The sequence below is a fragment of the Hypanus sabinus genome, chromosome 14, assembly GCF_030144855.1.
Source record: "Hypanus sabinus isolate sHypSab1 chromosome 14, sHypSab1.hap1, whole genome shotgun sequence".
In the NCBI taxonomy this organism is placed as follows: domain Eukaryota; kingdom Metazoa; phylum Chordata; class Chondrichthyes; order Myliobatiformes; family Dasyatidae; genus Hypanus; species Hypanus sabinus.
The window spans coordinates 80,693,186-80,715,540 of record NC_082719.1 but is presented as its reverse complement, the minus strand read 5'-3'; the positions used below and the strand labels follow the sequence as shown (position 1 = coordinate 80,715,540).

Sequence of the window (22,355 nt, the reverse complement as noted above, 5' to 3'; positions counted from 1 at the left end):
AGACAAGGAGAAATGGTTATGATTTCTGTTTCTCAACGTTATTCACTGACCTGTAAACAGAAGTATATGTGTGGGTTGCCAAAAGAGAAAATGGCCAGGTTACCAGCTTTTCACGGAATATGCTGTGGTGTTGTATGTAACATCTTACAAATACCAGTTTCATGCCTTGCTACAAAGCTTATATTGTACACTTTTAGTGAAACAAATGGGTAGAATAACTTTTATTATATAACCCTTAGAGAAATGATTGATTCATCAAAAAGTACAAATAGATCTTGAAAAGGCATGTTTTTTTTGTGTTGTGTTACTTGGGAGCAATTCAACTATGTGACACCTCCCTCCTCTATCTCAAACACTCTTTCTCAATCTCTGTGTCTCTGTCTCTGCAGACTGTTTATCTACTTATATCTTTTATAAACCCATTGACTGTTACAGCTACCTGGACTATACCCCTTTCTACCCTGTCACTTCTAAAAGAGCTATCTCTCAGTTCATCTATCTTTGCAACATTTGCTCTCAGGACGAGGCTTTTCATTCTGGAGCTAATGAGATGTCCTCCTTCTTCAAAGAAAGGAGTTTCCCTTCCTCCACCATTAATCTCACCCATTTCTCTTCCATTTTGCCCTCATCCCATCCTCCCACCACCCCACCAGGGATAAGGTTCCTCTTGTCCTCACCTACCACCCCACTGGTTTCCACGTCCAGCACATAATTCTCCACAGCTTTTACCATCTTCAACAGGATCCCACCACCAAGCACATCTTTCCCTCCTCCCCACATTCCACTTTCCACAGGGATCATTCCCTACGTGACTCCCTTCTCCATATGCCCCTCCACACAGATCTCCCTCCTGGTACTTAACCTTGCAAGTGGAACAAGTGCCACATCTGCCTCTACACCTCCTCTTTCACTACAATTCAGGGTCCCAAACTATCCTTCCAGGTGAGGTGACACTTCACCTGAGAGTCTGCTGGGGTCATCTACTGTATCCAGTGCTCCCGGTGTGGCATCCAGTACATCAGTAAGGCCCAACATAGGTTGGGAGTCCGCTTTGCCGAGCACCTATGTTCCAGCCACCAAATCAAAGCAGAATCTCCTGGTGGCCACCCACTTCAATTCTACTTCCCATTCCCATTCTGACGGGTAAGTCCATGGCCGCCTCTACTGCCACAATGAGGCCACACTCAGGTTGGAACACAAACACCTCGTATTTTCTTTCGGAAGCCTCCAGTCTGAAGGCATGAACATTGATTTCTCAAACTTCCAGCATTTGCCGCCCCCCCCCCCACATCATTCCCCTTTCCCATTTCCCTCTTGTACTTTATCTCCATTCCTGCCCACAGCTCCCTCTGGTGCTCCCCCTCTCTCTTTCTTCCATGGCCTTCTGTCGTCTCCTATCAGATTCCTCCTTTTCCAGCCCTTTATCTCTTTCACCAATCAACTTCCCAGCTCTTTACTTCACCCCTCCCACTGCCTATTCCACCCAATCAACTACTACTCTTCTTCTTCCTCCCCCCCACAGCCCCTCCTCCACCTCCTTACTCTGACTTTTCATCTTGTTTTCCTAGCCCTGATGAAGAATCTTAGCCTGAAACATTGACTGTTTACTTTTTTCTACAGATGAGATACCTGGCCAGCTGAGTTACTCCAGCATTTTGTGTTTATAACTTTGATTTCCAGTATCTGCAAATTTCCTCATGTTTGTGATTCAACTATGTGGCATTCGGTTATCAATCACCTGATTTGGATTGGTTAATTTACTCATGGAAAGGTGTGACTACTGCATTTGGAAACCTTTTACTTGCATTTCTACTGAAAGAAGGACTACTTGTCAAGGATATCTATTTGGATAAATTTTGCAAAGCACTACTCTATAAACCTTTGATTTCAAAAGGTTCTAGATGTGCAAAAATCCAGTAGGATTAGATTTTATGTCTTAAACACTAGATATGAGAAAGTGAGTTTTGCAGTTTTTTTATCATGATTATCACTGAAGTGATCTTAAAAGTAACTTTTAGTTTAACCTTCTATTGAGTGGTCAGTGGAAGAGCAGAGGTCACTAAATCACCAGCAGGTAGAGAACTGAAACAATAGCATGGTTTAGTCTATTTCCGGCATCTTTCTCAAGTTGTCAATGCATATCATGTGCTGAAAGGCAACCAGCTAATTGGAAAGGCAGCGGGAAATTTGCCAATTCTCCATGCAGAGAGAAGATGGTGAAGGTTGATTGTACAATTAGCAAAGATGATACAGATTGTCTGAGAAGGCCGGCAGAAAGGAAGGCCCTATGAGAATTAGCAACAGAGTCTTCAAAGGGATTTCTACAATGTTTGGCAGTAGCCATTTTGGAGCAACTGGTTCTTTGTCCATTATCTACTGTATGCAATAGGTATTTCTTATACAGAGCTTTGCAAAGTTAATCCACATGGATATCCCTGGCAAGCAGCCTTTGTGTCCTCAGTACAAATGCAAGCTAAAAATGATCCAAGTGCATCTATCAGTGAGCTTTCCACCACATTTGTCTCAAAGAAAACTTATCCATCTATTTTCTTGTTCGCTCCAAAATTATGGCCAGTCACAAAAAGACCAAAATGATAATTAGTGTTTTGAGAGATTTGAATGGCTATTTCCCACACTGCTGTCATAACCAATCTTAGTCAATTTTTAAATACCTTTTTTCCTGAAAATGGTAACTCATGTTAATTTATAGATCTATGATTGAATGTAGAATTTTGGCTAACCATGAAAATTATCTTCCATACAAATATATAGAGCCATAGCATGACAATTAGCTAACTAGCTTCCAACATATTTATTTTTATGTTATATGTCAATGATTTGGATGATGGAATGAATGGCTTTGTTGCAAAGTTTGCAGATGATACAAAGGTAGTTTTGAGGGAATAGAAGGTTACAAAAGGACAGACAGATTAGGAAAATGGGCAAAGAAGTGGCAGGTGGAATACAGGGTCGGGAAATATATGGCCATGTCTTTTGGAAGAAGAAATGAAAGGGTTGACTTTTTTTTCACTAAATGGAAAGAAAATACAAAAATCAGAGGCACAACAGGATTTGGGAGTCCTTGTGCAGGATTCTCTACAAGTTAATTTGCAGATTGAGTCTGTGGTCAGGAAGGCAAATGGAATGTTGGCATTCATTCCAAGAGGACTGGAATATAACAGCGAGGGTGTGATGTTCAGACTCTATAAGGGACTGGTGAGGCCTCACTTCAAGTATTGTGAGCATTTTTGGGCCTTCTACCTTAGAAAGGATGTGCTGAAACTGGAGATGGTTCAATGGAGGTTCATGAAAATTATTCCAGGATTAAATGGTTTTCATATGAAGAGCGTTTGATGGCTCTGGGCTGTATTCACTGGGATTCAGGAGAATGAACGGTTTTGAATTTGAATGGCCTTGATACAGTGAATGTGAAGAGGTTGCTTCCTATGGTGGGAGACCAGAGGACACAGCTTCAGAATAGAGGAATTTCTTCAGCCAGAGAGTGGTGAATCTGTGGAACTTGTTGCCAGAGGCAGCTGTGAAGGCCAAGTCTTAATGTACATTTAAGACAGCAGTTGATAGATTCTTGATTGGTCAGGGCATGAAGGGATTTGGAGGTGGGGGGGTGGGGAAAGGAAGGAGATTGGGGCCGCGAGGAAAAATGGATCAGCCATGATAAAATGGTGGAGCAGATACGATGGGCCAAATGGCCTAGTTCTGCACCTGTCTTTTATATGTTCATTGCCTCAATACAAACTGGGAACATTGGGAAAATGACAGTCTAAATTAGTTTTTCAAGTTATTTTGGATCATTGAGACTACTCAACATGGCGGCACTCTCTGTTGATGGAGCATACTTTAGAGCAGGGGTTCCCAACCAGGGGTCCATAGACACCTTACTTAAATGGTAATACTCTATAGCATTAAAAAAAGTTGAAAACCCTTGCTCTCGAGATCTAGAATTTATGAACCTTTCTACTATGACTTTAATCTCCAATGCTTGGATGATGAGCCAAAACGCCAGATCATCTTTGGATAATATCTGTACAATTTTCATTAATTGCAGAAATTTTACAAAACACAATGGGCAGGCAGTCCATCCAATCATTTACCGACCATGTGGGATTTCTGCCTTTACCACATGTGAAACTTCAAAGAATGGGGATGTACTGTTTTTTCATTATTTAAATCTTTTGTAAAATTCTTTGTATATTAGCGATAGGATTTCAGGGTAATTTTTTTCAATTTACTGGGCAAAAATTAAATATTCAGCAGTCATGTTTCAAAAATACTTCATAACCTGTGAGATATTCTAAAAACTGTCATGGAGATCACCACATCATTTAATTGCATTGTTCCATCTTTCTTTAGCAAGAACTGCACCTCAGTTAAACTTCGAATGAAGTATGAATTTATAATCACCATTATATCACAGTCAATACCAAATGGTATTGTTAGCATCTATCTTCCATCGTTTAAAATTTTATAGATGGCTCATGTTCCATTCATATAATCAAAAACCATGATTATGAGGTTACCATCATGCTAAACCTAATTTGGATATAAATTTACCTTCATTTCAACGTCTCCACGGAGTTCCAGTTTAAAACTTTTGAATTCATCCAAAACATTCTTGGTCATTGAGGATACGTGGATTTTCAATGCTAGCAACAAAGGTAAATGTCGACAATGAGATGAAAACAGAAGTGTACTTGAGACTAGTTTTCACTAAATTGATTTTTGTGTTTTAGCTTTTGCTGCCAAATTCTTTATATGGTTCTAATTTCAGGAACTGTTTAGCTTAAGGGTTTATCTTAGCTTGGATTTTTATATGGCCTCTGAGGGTTCTTGCAGCCGACTAAGCCGACTATCATGTTTCAAGGGTATAGTAACTCAAAGTCAAATTCTGGGATGACTGTCCTCAGATCTATTTTAGTTTGTGAATTAGTCCAAAGAATGTTACAGATTTAACTATTAACACATTTTAAATCAAAATAAAATATTTTTTACTGCTATTTAGAACTTTTTCTTATTACAAAAGTAATCATGAACCCACAACCCAGATGGGCTACAGCAGCAGAAGGCAAATGAACATAAATTCAGTAGTCGCTTTATTAGGTGCAGGAGGTACCTGGTTTAGGATGGTGGTACAGGCAAATACATTAGGGATGTTTAAGAGGCACTTAGATAAGCAGATAGATGAAAGAAAAATAGAGGTCTATGTGGAAGGGAAGGGTTAGATTCATCTTGGAGAAGGATAAAAATCTTGCACAACACCGTGGATCAAAGGACCTGTAGTGTACTGTACCATTCCTTTCTCTAAACACAGTCAAGCACAGTACAGCTAGAGAGGAACCTAAGCTATTCACTATGGAGTAAATTTAGTTTGCAGGCACTGTCAATACCCTTTCCGTCATTTTGTTAAAGTTAGGGCAGGAATTAACTGGATTGGAATTTTCCCACTTTTTGTTGATGGATGCACCTACAAACTGGATTTCACTTACTTCTGGCATGCCAAAAGCTGTGCATAGCAAAAAGGCCAAATATTGCTTAATAGTTGGTTTGGTCAAAGGAGACAGAGGATGCCCTGATGAAGGGTCTTAGCCCAGAACGTCATCTCTTTATTCCTTCCCATAGATGCTGCCTAACTTGCTGTGTTCCTCCACCTCTTTGTGTGTGTTATTGTGGGGGGTGGTGGAGGTTTGATTTTCACACTGTATGCATGTGACTAGTAGTGTGCACCAGGGGTCAACGCTGGGTCCTCTATTGTTCTTCATCGATATTAAGAATTTGGATGAGAATGTATTTGCATGGTTGGTAAGTTTGTGGATGAGTATAAAATTGGCAGCATAATGGATAGTAAAGAAGGTTATTTAAAATTCAACACAATCTAGACCAACTGAGAAAGTAGGCCAAGGAATGGCAGATAGAATGTAGCTGGCAAGGACAAAACCTCCCATTTTGATAAATTAAACCAAACTAAATTAAAATTTTCAACACTAAGCAGCTGAGATGTTCATTCACTGGGACACTGATGAAAGCACTAGAAATGTTATTATGGCCATGCTGGCCACCGATTTCAGGTTCTGCAGATTTTGGCTTATTAGTTAAAGATTTATACAGCTCATGAACAGGTCTTTCAGACCAACTCATTTATGCCAGCAAAGTTACCAACCTGAGCTAGTCCCATTTTCCATCCTGTTTGTCCCATATCCATGTGAGAAAAGGACTTACAAAGTGCATGTGAGAACCCTGGACAATTTTGTAGAACAGAGAGGCACAGGTACATCATTCCCTGCAAGTGGCCACACAGGGTGATGAAGGTGATTGGTATGCTTTTCTCTGTTGGTCAGGGCACTGAGTTCAGGAGTTGGGGCATCATATTACTGCTATATTAAACATTGGTGAGACCACACTTGGAGTATAGTTAAAAGTTCTAGCTATAAGAGGGATATCTTTAAGCTGGAAAAATGAGTACAAAAAATTCACAAGGATGTTACTAGGACTGAAAAGCTTGAGCTATAAGGAGAGAATGGGGCTATAGACTGGAGTGAGATAGTGAAGAGTGACTTTATAGAAGTACATAATATCATGAGGGGCATAGATAAAATGAATGGTTACTGTCTTTTTCTCAGAGTACGAGTCTAAAACTAGAGGGTGTAGATTTAAGAGACAAAAACTTTAGAGCACCTGAGGGGCAACATTTTCACACAGCGAATGATGGGTTATTTGTAATGAGCTGCCTGGAAAGTGGTAAAGGTACATCCAATTACAACATTTAAAAGACATTTGGACAAGCACATAGAAAGGTTTCGATAGATATCGGGCATATGAGGTGTGAAATGGGACTCACTCAGGTAGGCAACCGGGCCAGCGTGGATGAGTTGGACTGTAAGCCCTGTTTGTGTGCTGTATAAATCTATAACTAATCAGCCAAAATCTGCAGGGAAGAAGTCCTGAGATCTATGATCCACACCAAGTAGCTGGCATAGTCATAAAAGTGCTGTATCAGTGTCACTGCTGAGGTTCCCAGTGAATGAACATCTCAGCAGCTCTAATTGGAAGATCTAATATTTGCACAGTCTGTGGACCAGGGAAGTTGTAAAGAGTACTCTGGAAAGAATTCTGAAGTTTCCAAGTTAAATCCATTTTAAAGGTAGCAAAATTCCTTTTCCATGGCTGCTAGCCCAATTTTAAATTAATACGAGGGCAAATATCCATACACGGAGAAATACAGTAATCCAATGGTGGCTTTTGTGATTTGGGGCAATGGGAAGGAATCAAGAAACAGTCTTAGAACTGCTACCAAGTGCAGCAATTATAAAGCAGAAGTAATGAAGTTGGACATGATTTCAATGACAGGATATGGGATATGCTGTAATAGTAGACTGGAACAGAATATTGTATCCATTAGCCACTTTCAAATACTCAATGTGTTTATGGCTGATATGTAGATTACCTACAAACTCCCAGTCACTTTATCCCTTCATTCCTTTGGTTGATAATCAACCTCAAATGAAAATTAACAAGATTTTACACTGTATGGAAGAGTACGTTGAAATATCACCTAATCTAATTTCTGTAAATTCTAGTTCTAATTTTTGGCTATATCAAAAAATCTTAGTCTTCTAAAATCAGCACTTCTATAATTTCCAATGAATATCTTAAAATATTAAAAATAAAAACACTCTTTATACTTATCATAATACATTAGATAAAATGAACAACTTTAAAAAGTATTTTTTCTTAATAAATGCTTACCCTCTCCAGTAGATTCCATACGGGATGCTGTATTAACAGTGTCTCCAAATAAACAATAACGTGGCATTTTTAACCCGACAACCCCAGCACACACAGGACCTGGTGGAGTAAGCAAAAAGAAAAATGGTTCCCAATTATTTTTGAATCATTAAAATTATCTTTTACACACAACAGGATATTTCACTGTGGAAATTTTTGGAACAGGCACAAGCAATGAATCATTAAAAACATGTTGTGTCTTTCTAAATAACTCCATTACGTGTGTTTTCTTTGGCAAAAATTTGTCTACTTTCACTTGGTAGAGAAAAATTAATTCCCTCCCAAGGTGAAACAAATTTCATGCCCTATTTTTAACTGTAAGATTACCTTAAGAGTTGGCCGTGACTCCAGGGTGGAATCATAATGGGACATAGAACATTGTAAGCAATGAAGAACAATTCAAGAAGTGGTTTTACAGAAGGTTGGTGGGATGGGGCTGTGGAAAAAGGAAACTGTTCTTGGTTTAGGAGTCATCGGTCTAATAATTTAAGCAGTTTTAGACCAGTTGGCTTGCAGTTGCAGAGGCTGTACCAAAGAACCAATTCCTTCAGCGCAAACCATGTGCCCTTCAGCAAATCAGAATCAGGTTTATTATATTGATACATGTCATGAAATTTGTTGTTTTATGGTGGCAGTACAGACCAGGACATAAAAATACAAATGAATAAAATGTGCAGAAGCGGAATAGCGAGGTAGTGAGCATGGACCGTTCAGGAGTCAGATGGCAGTTAGGAAGAAAGAAACTGGTCCAAAAACCTGTCATCCATACCTGGTCTGGTCTATGTTTGACTTCAAAACACTGCCATTCAGTTGAAAAGACAATTAGGGATGGGCAATAAATTATAGCCATCCCAATGACATTCTTATTCTATGATTAAATAAAAATAGATGAACTAATTAACAATTTATAGATATAAAACTGAAAACGCATCTCATGGGAATTTGTTTAGTTCTGCTTTTTTTGTTCCTCAAGTTTAGTCCAGTAGTTGATTCATAGCACTGAAGCTAATTTTACTTAATAGTTTTATCCTAACCACCACCTTACACATCAAATGAAATGGTCGAACCGTACATATCCAAATTCTTTTCTGGATTCAAGTGGATTCAGAATTGGCTTGCCTGCAGAAGGCAGAGGGTCATGGTGGATCGAGTACATTCAGATTGGAGGGTTGTGACTAGTGGTGTCCCACAACGATCTGTTCTGGGACCTCTACTTTTCGAGATTTTTATTAACGACCTGGATGTGGGGTTAGAAGGGTGGGTTGGCAAGTTTGCAGATGACACAAAGGTTGGTGGTGTTGTAGATAGTGTAGAGGATTGTTGAAGGTTGCAGAGAGACATTGATAGGATGCAAAAGTGGGCTGAGAAGTGGCAGATGGAGTTCAACCTGGAGAAGTGTGAGGTGGTACATTTTGGAAGGACAGACTCCAAGTCAAAGTACAATGTAAATGGCAGGATACTTGGTAGTGTGGAGGAGCCGAGGGATCTGGGGGTACATGTCCACAGATCCCTGAAAGTTGCCTCACAGGTAGATAGGGTAGTTAAGAAAGCTTATGGGGTGTTAGCTTTCATAAATTGAGGGATACAGTTTAAAAGTCGCAATGTAATGATGCAGCTCTATAAAACTCTGGTTAGGCCACACTTGGAGTACTGTGTCCAGTTCTGGTTACCTCACTATAGGAAGGATGTGGAAGCACTGGAATGGGTACAGAGGAGATTTACCAGGATGCTGCCTGGTTTAGAGAGTATGGATTGTGATCAGAGATTAAGAGAGCTGGAGCTTTACTCTTTGGAGAGAAGGAGGATGAGAGGAGACATGATAGAGGTGTACAAGATATTAAGAGGAATAAATAGAGTGGACAGACAGCGCCTCTTCCCCAGGGCACCACTGCTCAGTACAAGAGGACATGGTTTTAAGGTAATTGGAGGAAAGTTCAAGGGGGATATTAGAGGAAGGTTTTTTACTCAGAGAGTGGTTGGTGCGTGGAATGCACTGCCTGAGTCAGTGGTGGTGGAGGCAGATACACTTGTGAAGTTTAAGAGACTACTAGACAGATATATGGAGGAATTTAAGGTGGGGGGTTATATGGGAGGCAGGGTTTGAGGGTTGGCACAACATTGTGGGCCAAAGGGCCTGAAATGTGCTGTACTATTCTATGTTCTATGTTTTATTTAAAAATTCTGCACCATATCCTGTCTCAGTGTTTGTTCCTCAGTCCTGACTCAAAGAAGCTTTCTTCATGACTCAAAGCCCTTAGTTAAATGTCTACCACTAATTACCACAAAAATCTCACCATGCCAATGACAGGAAACTTCCATTTTTCTAATATTTCTTCTCAAGTTGGTGTGGAATGTTATAGGTACTGACCTTGGCGAGGTACCTTGCTAAAATGCAATTTCATTGCCTCAGAATTTTGATTGAAAAGTGGCAAAATAAATAAAAGTCTGTCGGTATGCACATTGTAACTGTGACCCAAGGAGAAAGAGTAGAACCCCTGCAGAATCACAGCCAGGAAAGGGTGTTAGCAAAATCTCTAAAGAAAACCCATACATTCCTAATGAAAACCACAGCAGATATTAAGGTAATTTACCTGTGTGCATGCCTATTCTTAGCTTTAGCTGTTCTTTGGGCTTGTGTCGTATTTTAAACGATCTCACAGCATCCAGTAATGCTAAGGACATTCTAGCAATCTCACGTGCATGGAGTTTCCCATTCCGTACTGGGAGCCCGGACACAACCATATAGGCATCTCCAATTGTTTCCACCTGAATGGGAAAAACACAAGCACAGCATTAGTTGAAGCTAACATGAGAAACATTTCTATTTTCTATCAGTGTGGTGTACTAAAGTGAAATATTATTGCCATAGAACCTTTGACTCTGAAAATTCACTGAGATTCTTTTTTCTTTATACAGGTTTGACAGCAGAACTCTCAAAGTATAAACCAAATTGATGCTTTTATCTCCTTACATCATTTCAGCAAGTTCAAGGTCACCAGACTATACAGGTACACAGTAATATTTCTTTCACTCAAAGCCTGTGAATACTACAAAAGTCATTTAAAAGTTTCAGCTTCAAGGCACTGTGTCAAAACATTAGTTTCTCTATCTGTCACCTTATGCAATTTTAAACGAATAACTGCCATTCTCTCCCCAATTAAAATCTTTCCCTTTGCATTGTTATTTTTTAAAAAAATTCCATTTCTATTGCTTTTAAAGGTTTTGTTATTTTTAATAGCTCATAAAAATGATGAGCAAAAAACTTTCAGCTATTCTGTAAACCCATGTGTACCATTGTGGAGTGACTTCTCCACAGTGTTTCCATTTATAGTATTTCTCCACTCCACTGTGTTCACTGAAAACAATCTTCAGAAAAGGTGTTAATGTTTATAATTATCAACATTCATGTTTTATTAGAAAAATGTTTTACAGTTATATTGTAAAGTGACTGTTTAATGATGTAACAGAATGTTAAGACCATAAGATATAGGAGCAGAATTAGGCCATTTGGCCCATCAAGTCTGCTCTGCCATTTCATCATGGTCAATTCATTTTTCCTTTCAGCCCCAAGCTCCTGCTTTCTCCCTATATTCCTCAAGCACTGACCAATCAAGATTCTATCAACCTCTGCCTTAAATATGCATAAAGACTTGGCTTCCACAGCTGCCTGTGGCAATGAATCCCACAGATTCACCACTCTCTGGCTAAAGAATTCCTCCTCATCTCTGTTCTGAAAGGATGCTCCTCTATTCTGAGGCTGTGTCCTCTTATTTTAGTCTCTCCCACCATAGGAGATATCCTGTCCACATCCACTCCATCAAAGCCTTTCACCATTTTATAGGTTTCAATGAGGTCACCCCTCACTCACTGAAATCCAGTGAATACAGGTCATCAACACTCTTCATATGACAAGCTGCTCAAACCTGGAATCATTTTTGTGAACCTTCTCCAGTTTGAGCAAATGCTTTATAGGATAAGGGGCACAAAACTGATCACAATACTCTGTGAGGCCTTGCCAGTGCTTTATAAAGTCTCAACATTATATCCTTGCTCTTATATTCTAGTCCTCTTGAAATGAATGCTAACATTGCATTTGCCTTCTTCGTCACAGACACCCAGAAAATTAACCTTTAAGGATCCTGCACAAGCACTCCCAAGTCCCTTTGTCCCTCATTTTTTTTTTGTTTTTCTCAATTTAGAACAAACAACCTTTCATTTCTTCTACCAAAGTGCATGACCAAACACTTCCAGATACTGTACTCCATCTGGCACTTCTTTGCCCATTCTCCTAATCTGTCTAGGTCCTTCTGTAGCCTCTCTATTTCCTCAAAACTACCTGCCCTCCAGCTATCTTCATGTCATCTGCAAATTTTGCAGTAAAGCCACCATTTCCATCATCCAAATCATTAACTTTGCACATAAAAAGAATCGGTCCCAACACAAACCCTTCTGGAACACTACTAGACACTGGCAGCCAACCAGAAAAGGGTCCCTTTATTCCAACAGTTTGCCTCCTGCCAGTCAGCATCAGTTTTTATCCATGCTAGATTTTTCCCTATAATACCATGGGCTTATAGCTTGTTAAGCAGCCTCATATGTAGCACTTTTTCCAAGGGCCTTCTGAAAATTCAAACAAATAACAACCGATTCTCCATTGAAGAAATAACAAGCAGAATAAACAAAGAATTCCAAGTACCTGTGTTACGTACTCGTGACACATGACAGTGGAGCCCTTGTCACGTGACTGGGGTTGAAGCTGTACTGGACTTGAGGTGATGGTCTTGTGATGGTGGTGACGTCATTTTCCCGCCAGTAGAGATCATGTGACGGGTTTTTTTTTACAGGTTATAAAAGATAGACCCCACCTTGTGAGGAGGGGCAGTTCGTGGCTGGATTTGCCAGGTTGACTTCATGCCACTGCGTGTTTTAAGTGATGACGCAGTTTAGCTGAAGGATGAAGTTTTTATTTAATGCCTAAAGTTTAAGAGGTCATTGCCAGCAGGTTCTTTATGATTCTGTTAGTTCGAAATTAGTGGAGAGTGAAGATTGGAAGTTCGGAAGTTAAAGATCGAGGAGAATCACTTTCTACGGTGAAACAGGGCCGACCTTTGTTTGATCCTTATTTGGAAGGATTTCGTTGACTATCTTCGTGTTAATCCCTAGGTTTAACTAGAAAGGATTGAAGGTAGTGGAGAAGGAAAGGTCAGTGCCTTTAAGCCGTTCTGTTTCGTAAATTCTTCGTGGGAAGTTCGACGTCGGGGGTCGAAGCCAAGCGATGTGAAAGAGAACCTAAATCGTCCTATAAAGTCTCTCCTTTTAAATGGACTGTGAGCATATCGAACTTTTGGCAATACCACTTTAAAGAACTGTTTTTGGCAATGCCACTTTTAAGAACTGTTTTTGGAATATCACTTTAAGAACTGTTTTTGGAATATCACTTTAGAACTGTTTTTGGCAATACCACTTTAAAGAACTGTTTTTGGCAATGCCACTTTTAAGAACTGTTTTTGGAATATCACTTTAGAACTGTTTTTGGAATATCACTTTAAGAACTGTTTGGGCTGCTGCTCAGCAGCTGTTTCCGGTTACGGTAGTGTTTGTTTACTTTTGGGAGGTTTGTTTTCTGTGTTTAATAAAGGTGTTGTTTGTTATAAGAAACCCTTGCCGAACTCATATATTTATTGTTGCCCGAATATGTAACACCTGAAACCACATCCTTAACAATTGACTCCAGCATCTTCCCAACCACTGAGGCCAGACTAACTGGCCTATAATTTCCTTTCTTCTGCCTCTCCCCCATCTTGAAGAGTGGAGTGACATTTGCAATTTTCCCAGTTTTCTGGAACCATTCCAGAATATAGTGATTCTTGACAGATCATTACTAAAGGCTCCACCCTTCAGCCACCTCTTTCAGAACCCTGGGGTGCAATGTTCCCTCTAATTTTTAGTAGTCAGTGTGTGCAAAAATCTTACGGTGTGCAAATTCTTTTCCTGTGACAGAAGAACGTGCGCATTGAATGCACACATGGCACAGTTTATGTAGGTTTACAAATTATTTGACATAAAACTGCACAGAATAACAACAAAATAACATACATATTTAAGTCACTCAGTTATTTCTTTCTCTCTCCTGTCTTTGGCATTTACCCATTCTTTGATTTCCTCTGGGTGTGATCGTTTTCACTCTTGCTCATCTGCATTCAACCGTAACATGCGTAGCACTCCTGTAATGGGTAATGATGGGTTCTGCTGCCTGAGCTTTTGTACAGCGAGTTGCTTGCCAAATGACACTTCAAAAAGTCAAGTTTCCAAATATCATCCCATTTCTTTCCACTAGTAAATTCTCCAGCAACGTTCACATCACGACAATACAAACAGATTACTCCAGTTTCCAAATCATACATAAATATTTCTCGTAGCTGAACGTTCATGACCTCATGAGCTTTCGGTGTAGCAGTTTCTACTATTTTGTTAAGCCATTCAACTTTAAACAAGTTTGCAGTTCTTCTGTGCTTCATGCCTTTTGCTTCTTTTGAATTCAACACAGTGAATCAAAATTTTTTTCAATAAAAACTTAGTAAGCTATCTACTAGATTTGAAACAGATCTTTGTAAACTTTACAATATGAACACTGTTCGTCAAAGGTGGATGCCGCCGTGATGCAGCTGTACAAACGGGAACAGGAAAGGTGAGGTGACGTAAATTAGTGTTGTGCATTGTGGTATTTGAAAAACGCGACTAACTAGTTAACAGAAACACTTAGCTAAAAGATTATTTTCAGTAAGTATAATTATTAATTACTACATTATTTTAGGGAACTAACCTTTTGTGTGCACATTAATTTCCTTTGTGCGCTGGTTGAAAAACATGTGTGCATGTGCACACGCACACAGCTTAGAGGGAACATAGCTAGGGAGTACACCATCTGGTCCAGGTGAATTATCTACATTCAGACCTTTCAGTTGCCCAAAAACCTTCTCCCTAGTAATGATAACTTCATACACTTCATGACCCCAGACACCTGGAACTTACACTATACTGCTGGTGTCTTCCACAATGAAGACTGATGAAAAATACTTCTTCAGTTCATCTGCTATTTTGTTGTCCCCCATTACTACCTCTCCAACATTGTTTTCCAGTGGTTCAATATCCACTCTCACCTCTCTTTTACACTTTATGTATCTGAAGAAACTTTTGGTGTCCTCTTTAATATTACTGTCTACCTTACTTCCTTATTCCTTCTTTTCCTTCTTAATAACTTTTTCAGTTGCTGTCTGCTGGTATTTGAAAACTCTCAAACATCACGACCGCAGGTGGTGAAATGCTACTGTCAAGTAGGAGATTTGCTCTTGATTGCATTGAAGGTAATTGGGGTTGATGATTTTGCTGGAGCAAGTTGTTGGGGGGGGTGGGATTGATGCTTCTTGTGAGTGAGAGGGTGGAGGGCAGCTTTGTGGCTCTAGCGTTTTCTGTCATTCATTCTCTTTTTCTCCTGTTTTGTGGATGTCTGCGAAGATGAAGAATTTCAGGTAGTATACTGTACGCATTCTCCGATATTAAATTGAACCGGTGAACCATTGAATACTTCGCATAATAGGTAATTCCTTGTCACTGTGCTTGGATAGTGATTTCAGCAGACAGTTTAATCAAGCACAGGAATAGATTTTAATAGAAAATCTTACTTTCATCAGCACTCTCCTATCACCCACCAAAGGATATAGGAGAGTAAATAGTAATGAAGATCACGTTTGAAGGTTTCTTTCTTTATAGTTGGATTCAAGAACATAAATTGGTTTCCTCTGCTGCTGTGGAAATCAATAAATCTTGCACAAGCTGGTGAATGAAAGAGAATGTGTGATCTGTCCACATCCATAGTGGGCGAGAAGCTCACTACATAACTTTGCTCTGGTGTAACTCAGTTCCATAATTTTGAAATTAATTCTGGACAAAATTGATTTAAATTCAGCACAATTTAAGATTCAAGATTGTTCACTATCAAATTTCAACACTCAAGTGTAATGGAGGGCAAAATGATTGTTCCCCTAGATCTGATGCAGCAGAGGAAAACCACAATAAGCATAAAGAACACAATAAAAAAACAAAAAATACAATATAAGTATAGAAGCAATTCTATACTTACATTCTATGTAATGTATCAATTCTATAAAACATAATGTACATTACAACTTACATAAAACAGATGTTCATTAACAGAAAACAAGTCTTTGTGCTTTAGTATGCTTAAGTAAAGAGCAAAGGACTAGGAAACTATATCAGCCACTGCAGTGAAAGTTGTACAAATGTAAATGTATTTTACCATCTGCAATAGTGGCAATTTGTAACTTCAAGTGCGAAATTGTTCCAAACTAGACATTTTGAAAACTAATCCCACAATAATTACTTGATGCAATAAAGGGTTTATAAATCATCTGAAATTTACTTCTGGAATACCTGACATGATAACATTACCCAAAATCAATCATACTGCTAATAGCACAGGGAATAATAACACAAGAATACACGACCAACAGTTTTCTACCGACACAAAGCTCAGCAATGATAGATGATAGTCAAATTTACAGTAATTAGCAAATGAACTAGAAAGAGGTGATGGGGATTATGAAGCAAGTTATTATTATCTAGAATGTTTTTCAATGGGCAGCATAAACAGATGCAACATTAACTTTCATAGGGGAATTGGATACATACCTAAAGAAGGTAGGGCATCAAGGCCCTTAGGGTTATTAGCAAAGAGTAGTGCTGGGACTAATTGGATAATGGCAAGGGGACAATGGGTTGATCATATTGCTGTACAGTATGATTCAGCCAAATGGCCACATGGCAACACAAATGAAATTTAACGCGTATGTTTTTACGATTATGGAGCAAGTGCATTCATGCTTGGCTAAATATCACCATGGCAATTGTGGTGGCAATCGATTTTCTCAATTCTCTTTCACAATGTCGTAAAATACATGCTACCTTTTGGCACTGAGTGATTAAATATTGTATTGGTTCCAACCGAGATTAAAGTGAAGGCTAAGGTACAAGTTATATGGGATATTGCCAGAATACAAATATTTTGAACAGCAGGCTTATATCAACAATATTAAACCATGTGAAACAAATTACAATGTGAGCAAAAATAAACCTTCAAGCATTAACTGGTCTCTTATACTTACTGCTGCAGAAAGGAAGCAAACGTAATAAGCAAAGTTCTCCCATTATGTTTGTTTGAATAAATAGCCTGGATAGAGGTAGTGGTGACAGTTGGCTTTCAACAATACTTTCTACAGGGATCTGTGGCATGCATTGTGTATTGGTGGTGTAGTGGCATCAGCACTGGACTTCGAGGCAGATGGCCCTGAGTTTGAATAGGGTTGGGTCCCAACCTGGGCAGCTGCAGTATCTGCAATCTACTTCCACATCTTGCAATGACAGCCTTACAGACAACTACACTTTCATGAGTTGACAATATATTGTAAATATATTCCAAAACAAAGAGAATATCTGCAGGTACTGGAAATCCAAGCAACAGCCACCCAATGCTGGAAGAACTCAGCTGGCCAGACAGCACCTGCGGAAAAGAGAACCGTCGAAATTTCGAGCTGAGGACTCCTGATGAAGGGTCTCGGCCCAAAACATCGACTGGACTCTTGTAAATATATTGGTTGATTAAGTATTTTTCTTAGTTTAAATAATTATATGTGTTACATGTAAAAATATGTGAAAGGCATCGTCATTATGCCATCATGTCATATGTGTGCTAAAGGTAAGGAAAGGTAAGGAAACAAAATTAAGATACAGATTTCCTGGCTCCATGTTTTTCCTTCAATCAGTTTTATACTTTGTCGTTACAAAATGTTACAGTGGCGACTAGGACGTTTTCCCCCTCCCCCCACTACTTTCAAATCTCTTACTTTCTTTCCTTTCGGTTAGTCCTGACGAAGGGTCTCGACCCGAAGCGTCAACAGTGCTTCTCCCTATTGATGCTGCCTGGCCTGCTGTGTTCTACCAGCATTTTGTGTGTGCTGACTGTGATGAAATCTGTAGGTTTGAATCCGGTAGGGGAGAGGAAGAGTTGGAGTCGGGAGATTGAAACTGGTGGATGGGGACAAACAAATTAAAAAAGGCTGATGGAGACAGTTGTGGAGAAGGGAGGATCAAGGTGAAGACACTTAAGAGAGTGATAAGCAAGAGACAACAGTTCTGGAATCCAATAATTGAGAAAGTGATAATGGAAGGTGAAACTTCAGGATTTCTTTGTTAGATTATGGTTGTCAAGAAAGCAGGAAACTTGTTGCATTTTCATTGCTATTATAAAGTCCTGGCCAGAATATTTTAAACATTTCTAATGATATAATTTACATACCTTATAGACGTCGAAGTTGTCAATAATAGCATCAAAACAGGTATAAAGGTCATTCAATAAGGTCACAACCTGAAAGACAATTTTTGAATAATTCAGCAACAATTTAAAGAAATGACAAATAATGTTGAAGATAAAAGCAACTAAAGTTCAAAGTTCAAATAAATTTATTATCAAAGTATATGGCATCATATAAACCCTGAGATTAATTTTCTTCTGAACATATAAAATAAATTATAATAGAATAATCACCACAAAGTCTTGCCATCTTCAGAAGTTTTCTGATGACTCTGCCATAGTTGGATGCATCAGCAAGGGAGATGAGGCTGAGTACAGGGCTACAGTGGGAAACTTTGTCACATGGTGCGAGCAGAATCATCTGCAGCTTAATGTGAAAAAGACTAAGTAGCTGGTGGTGGACCTGAGGAGGAGGTCTAAGGCACTGGTGACTCCTGTTTCCATCCAAGGGGTCAGTGTGGACATAGTGGAGGATTACAAATACCTGGGGATACGAATGGACAATAAACTGGACTGGTCAAAGAACACTGAGGCTGTCTATAAGAAGGGTCAGAGCTGTCTCTATTTCCTGAGGAGACTGAGATCCTTTAACATCTACCAGATGATGCTGAGGATGTTCTACGAGACTGTGGTGGCCAGTGCTATCATGTTTGCTGTTGTGTGCTGGGGCAGCAGGCTGAGGATAGCAGACACCAACAGAATCAACAAACTCATTTGTAAGGCCAGTGATGTTGTGGGGGTGGAACTGGACTCTCTGATGGTGTTGTTTGAAAAGAGGATGCTGTCCAAGTTGCATGCCATCTTGGACAATGACTCCCATCCATTCCATAATGTACTGGTTAGGCACAGAAGTACATTCAGCCAGACACTCATTCCACCGAGATGCAACACTGAGCGTCATAGGAAGTCATTCCTATCTGTGGCCATCAAAATTTACAACTCCTCCCTCGGAGTGTCCGACACCCTGAGTCAATAGGCTGGTCCTGGACTTATTTCCACTTGGCATGATTAACTTATTATTATTTAATTATTTATGGTTTTATTTTGTTATATTTCTTCATTATTCTTGGTTGGTGCAGCTGTAACAAAACCCAATTTCCCTCGGGATCAATCAAATATGTCTGTCTGTCGGTCTATAATAGAAGCAATGAAAGCCTGCACCAACTTGGGCATTCAACCAGTGTGCAAAAGACAACACACTGTGCAAATACAAAAATAAGGAAATAATCATAATAAATAAATACACAATATATATTGAGAACATGAGATGAAAAGTCCTTGAAAATGAATCCATAGGTTGTGGGAACATTTCAACGAGGGGGAAGTGAAGTTCAGTGAATTTATCCCTTTTGGTGCAAGAGCCTGATGCTTGATAACTGTTTTTTGAAACTAGTGGTTGAGTCCTGCATCTCCTGATGGCAGCAGTGAAAAGAGAGCATGCCCAGGTTATTCATTGTACACTCCTTTCGAAATTTAGTTGAACTGAACTGTATGGAACCAAACCTGTGGCTGTTACCAAAAGGAGTATAGAATCTAACCAACACAAATGAATTCTGAAATAATCTTACGTACTGGTAATTTTTCAAAAAAATCCCATAAAAGAGTACTCACTCCCACTGCCTATTTTCAGTTGGGTTTGTAACTTATTTATACTGCCGTTTAAATATTTATCCCTAGAAACTCTGGGTAATGCTCTTGCCATAATTCTTCTCAAATACATAGAATGGTTATTTTTAAACTTAATTTCCAGGCACTAGTCCATGGGGATAATGAATTAAAGACTTAATTTTCTAAGAGCTTCCAGCTATATAGGATCCATGATGTAAATTGTAAAGCAACAGAAAATACAAAATCAATGTACTTGAGGAAAGAGGGAGGTCTGTCAATGTTTTCATGTTCACCAAGTATAGGCCTAGCTACTGATGCCTCATCTCATTGACTAAGTAAGGTTTCCATGGTTAGACAATGAGGTTTAGGATCATATGACATCTGTAGGGATTTTGAGAAATATTACAGATAAGGCAACCATTCAAGAGAAGACAATTCATTCAATGCAGCACTTTTGCATTGAACCTATGGAAATAGACGTTACAGACAAGGTCCGCATTTAACACTCCTATGTTTATGGCCAATCTTCTTCAACCAATACAATCTCTGTAGTGAATCTGGTCTCATAATACTATTGAGTAGAAGATTCCAGTGTTTTGGTTCAGTGGTGAGAGTCAGCAATATATTTCCATTCCCTTGTTATAATGATAAGAGAAGGTAGGAAAAGAATTGAAGAGATTTGGCATGTCAACAAATACACTCCAAAACTTCTACAGTTGTACCATAGAGAGCATTCTGACAGGTTGTATCACTGTCTGGTATGGAGGGGATACTGCACAGGACTGAAAGAAGCTGCAGAAGGTTGTAAATCTAGTCATCTCCATCTTGGGCACTAGCCTACAAAATACCCAGGACACCTTTAGGGAGCAGTGTCTCAGAAAGGCAGCATCCATTATCAAGGAACCCTAGCACCCAGGGCATGTCCTTTTCTCACTGTTACCATCAGGTAGGAGATACAGAAGCCAGAAGGCACACACTCAGTGATTCAGGAACAGCTTCTTCTCTGCCATCTGATTCCTAAATGGACATTGAATCTTTGGACACTTTTTAAAAAAATATACAGTATTTCTGTTTTTGCACATTTAAAAAAAACTATTTAATATGTTTAATTGATTTTCTTGTTTATTGATTATTATTTTATTTTATTTATTACTTTTTTCTTTGCTAGATTGCATTGAACTGCGGCTGCTAAGGTAACACATTTCACAAACCTGATTCTGATTCTGATTCTGAAACTTTCAGGTGGAACTTTCACATGCCTGCCGGACTTATTCCTCTAATGCCTAAAAAGTTGTTATATTTGGATGTACTGAAGATTGGTCCTTCATTGCTTCAGGTAACTTCAGGTAGACTTCAGGTAATGCACCTGAAGTCTAAGGAAATGGAGAAAGATGTTGATAAACAGCTCCAATTTTCAGAGCAAATGGAAAATTCTTTTACTCACATTAAATTTTCTTTTTTAATATATACTTATTGTAATTTATAGATTTGATTATTGTTTTACAAGGTACTGCTGCCACAAAACAAGAACTTTCACAACATAGGTCAGTGATACTAAACCTGATTTTGATCCTGAATCTTTCTTAGAACAAAGGTGATCCAACCCTGAAACCCTCCAGCTTTGTTTGCATGTGAGACCTGCATGTGTACACGTTCAGAGGCTGAGCTCCAAGTAGTCATTAGTTCATTAGCAAATGAGAGGATGGCTCTGCCATCTTCAAAGCCAAAGTTCTCTAACAACCTGTCTGTGATACAATACACCAGCTTCCAACAATAAGTGAGCTTTTATCCGGTTCAGTATATCAAATTACATCAACTACAACTATGTCTGGTTAAAAGCTACATTATTGGGTGCAAAACACTCTCTAAGGCTTTGAGGTCAAGAAAATCACAACATAAGCGGTTTTCCAATCATGTACTTTTAGGAAGGACAATCTGGTATTTGGTTAATGGAACTTTCTGATGCCAATTAGAGTGCTTCAGCTTGTCCATTACAACCTCACAAGAAAGCTATTCCCTTTACTGAAATTAGAATGTAGTATTACGCCAATACCAGTTTGGAAAGTTTTCATAAATTACCTGCAGCGGTGTGCTTTCAGCAGACATTGAAGTGAATCCAACGATATCGCTGAAATAAATTGTGACACTATCAAATGCCTCTGCCTGGACTGTTTCACCCCACTTCAGTTGTTCTGCCACTGAGCTGCAATACAGAATAAAAGGACTCAATAACACATCATCAGTATGCCACATCACAAAGCATTTTTACCCAGAAACATTACATTAATAATTAGGTGTTCGAGGTTATTTTTCATTAGTCTTTGTCACAAATGACCTTAAATTGCCATCTACATTAATAACTTTGTGAAACATCTTTTTAGTTTAACACTAACTATTGTACAATTAATTTAATACAATTAATATTCAGAACCTAAATTACCTGTTGAAAAATGCATTGGTTGAAGTCTGAAGTAAACAGCTTACATGTATTCCAGCTTATCACTGATGCACAGATTATATTATCTGAACACTCAGGGAAGCATGAATTATTATACAAACC

General features: G+C 39.0%; 1 protein-coding gene across 1 annotated transcript in view; it reads right to left on the bottom strand.

The window, feature by feature from the left end:
- The window catches only part of npr2 (natriuretic peptide receptor 2), a 140,333-nt gene that overhangs the window by 5,970 nt on the left and 112,008 nt on the right, over positions 1 to 22,355 (bottom strand). Inside the window, exons 18-22 of the mRNA XM_059989518.1 lie at positions 21,875 to 21,998; positions 18,173 to 18,241; positions 10,392 to 10,566; positions 7,762 to 7,860; positions 4,573 to 4,664 (exon numbers count right to left, since the gene is read on the bottom strand). Of these exons, the coding sequence (XP_059845501.1) occupies positions 4,573 to 4,664; positions 7,762 to 7,860; positions 10,392 to 10,566; positions 18,173 to 18,241; positions 21,875 to 21,998 (559 nt within the window). The remainder of the gene's footprint in view (positions 1 to 4,572; positions 4,665 to 7,761; positions 7,861 to 10,391; positions 10,567 to 18,172; positions 18,242 to 21,874; positions 21,999 to 22,355) is intronic.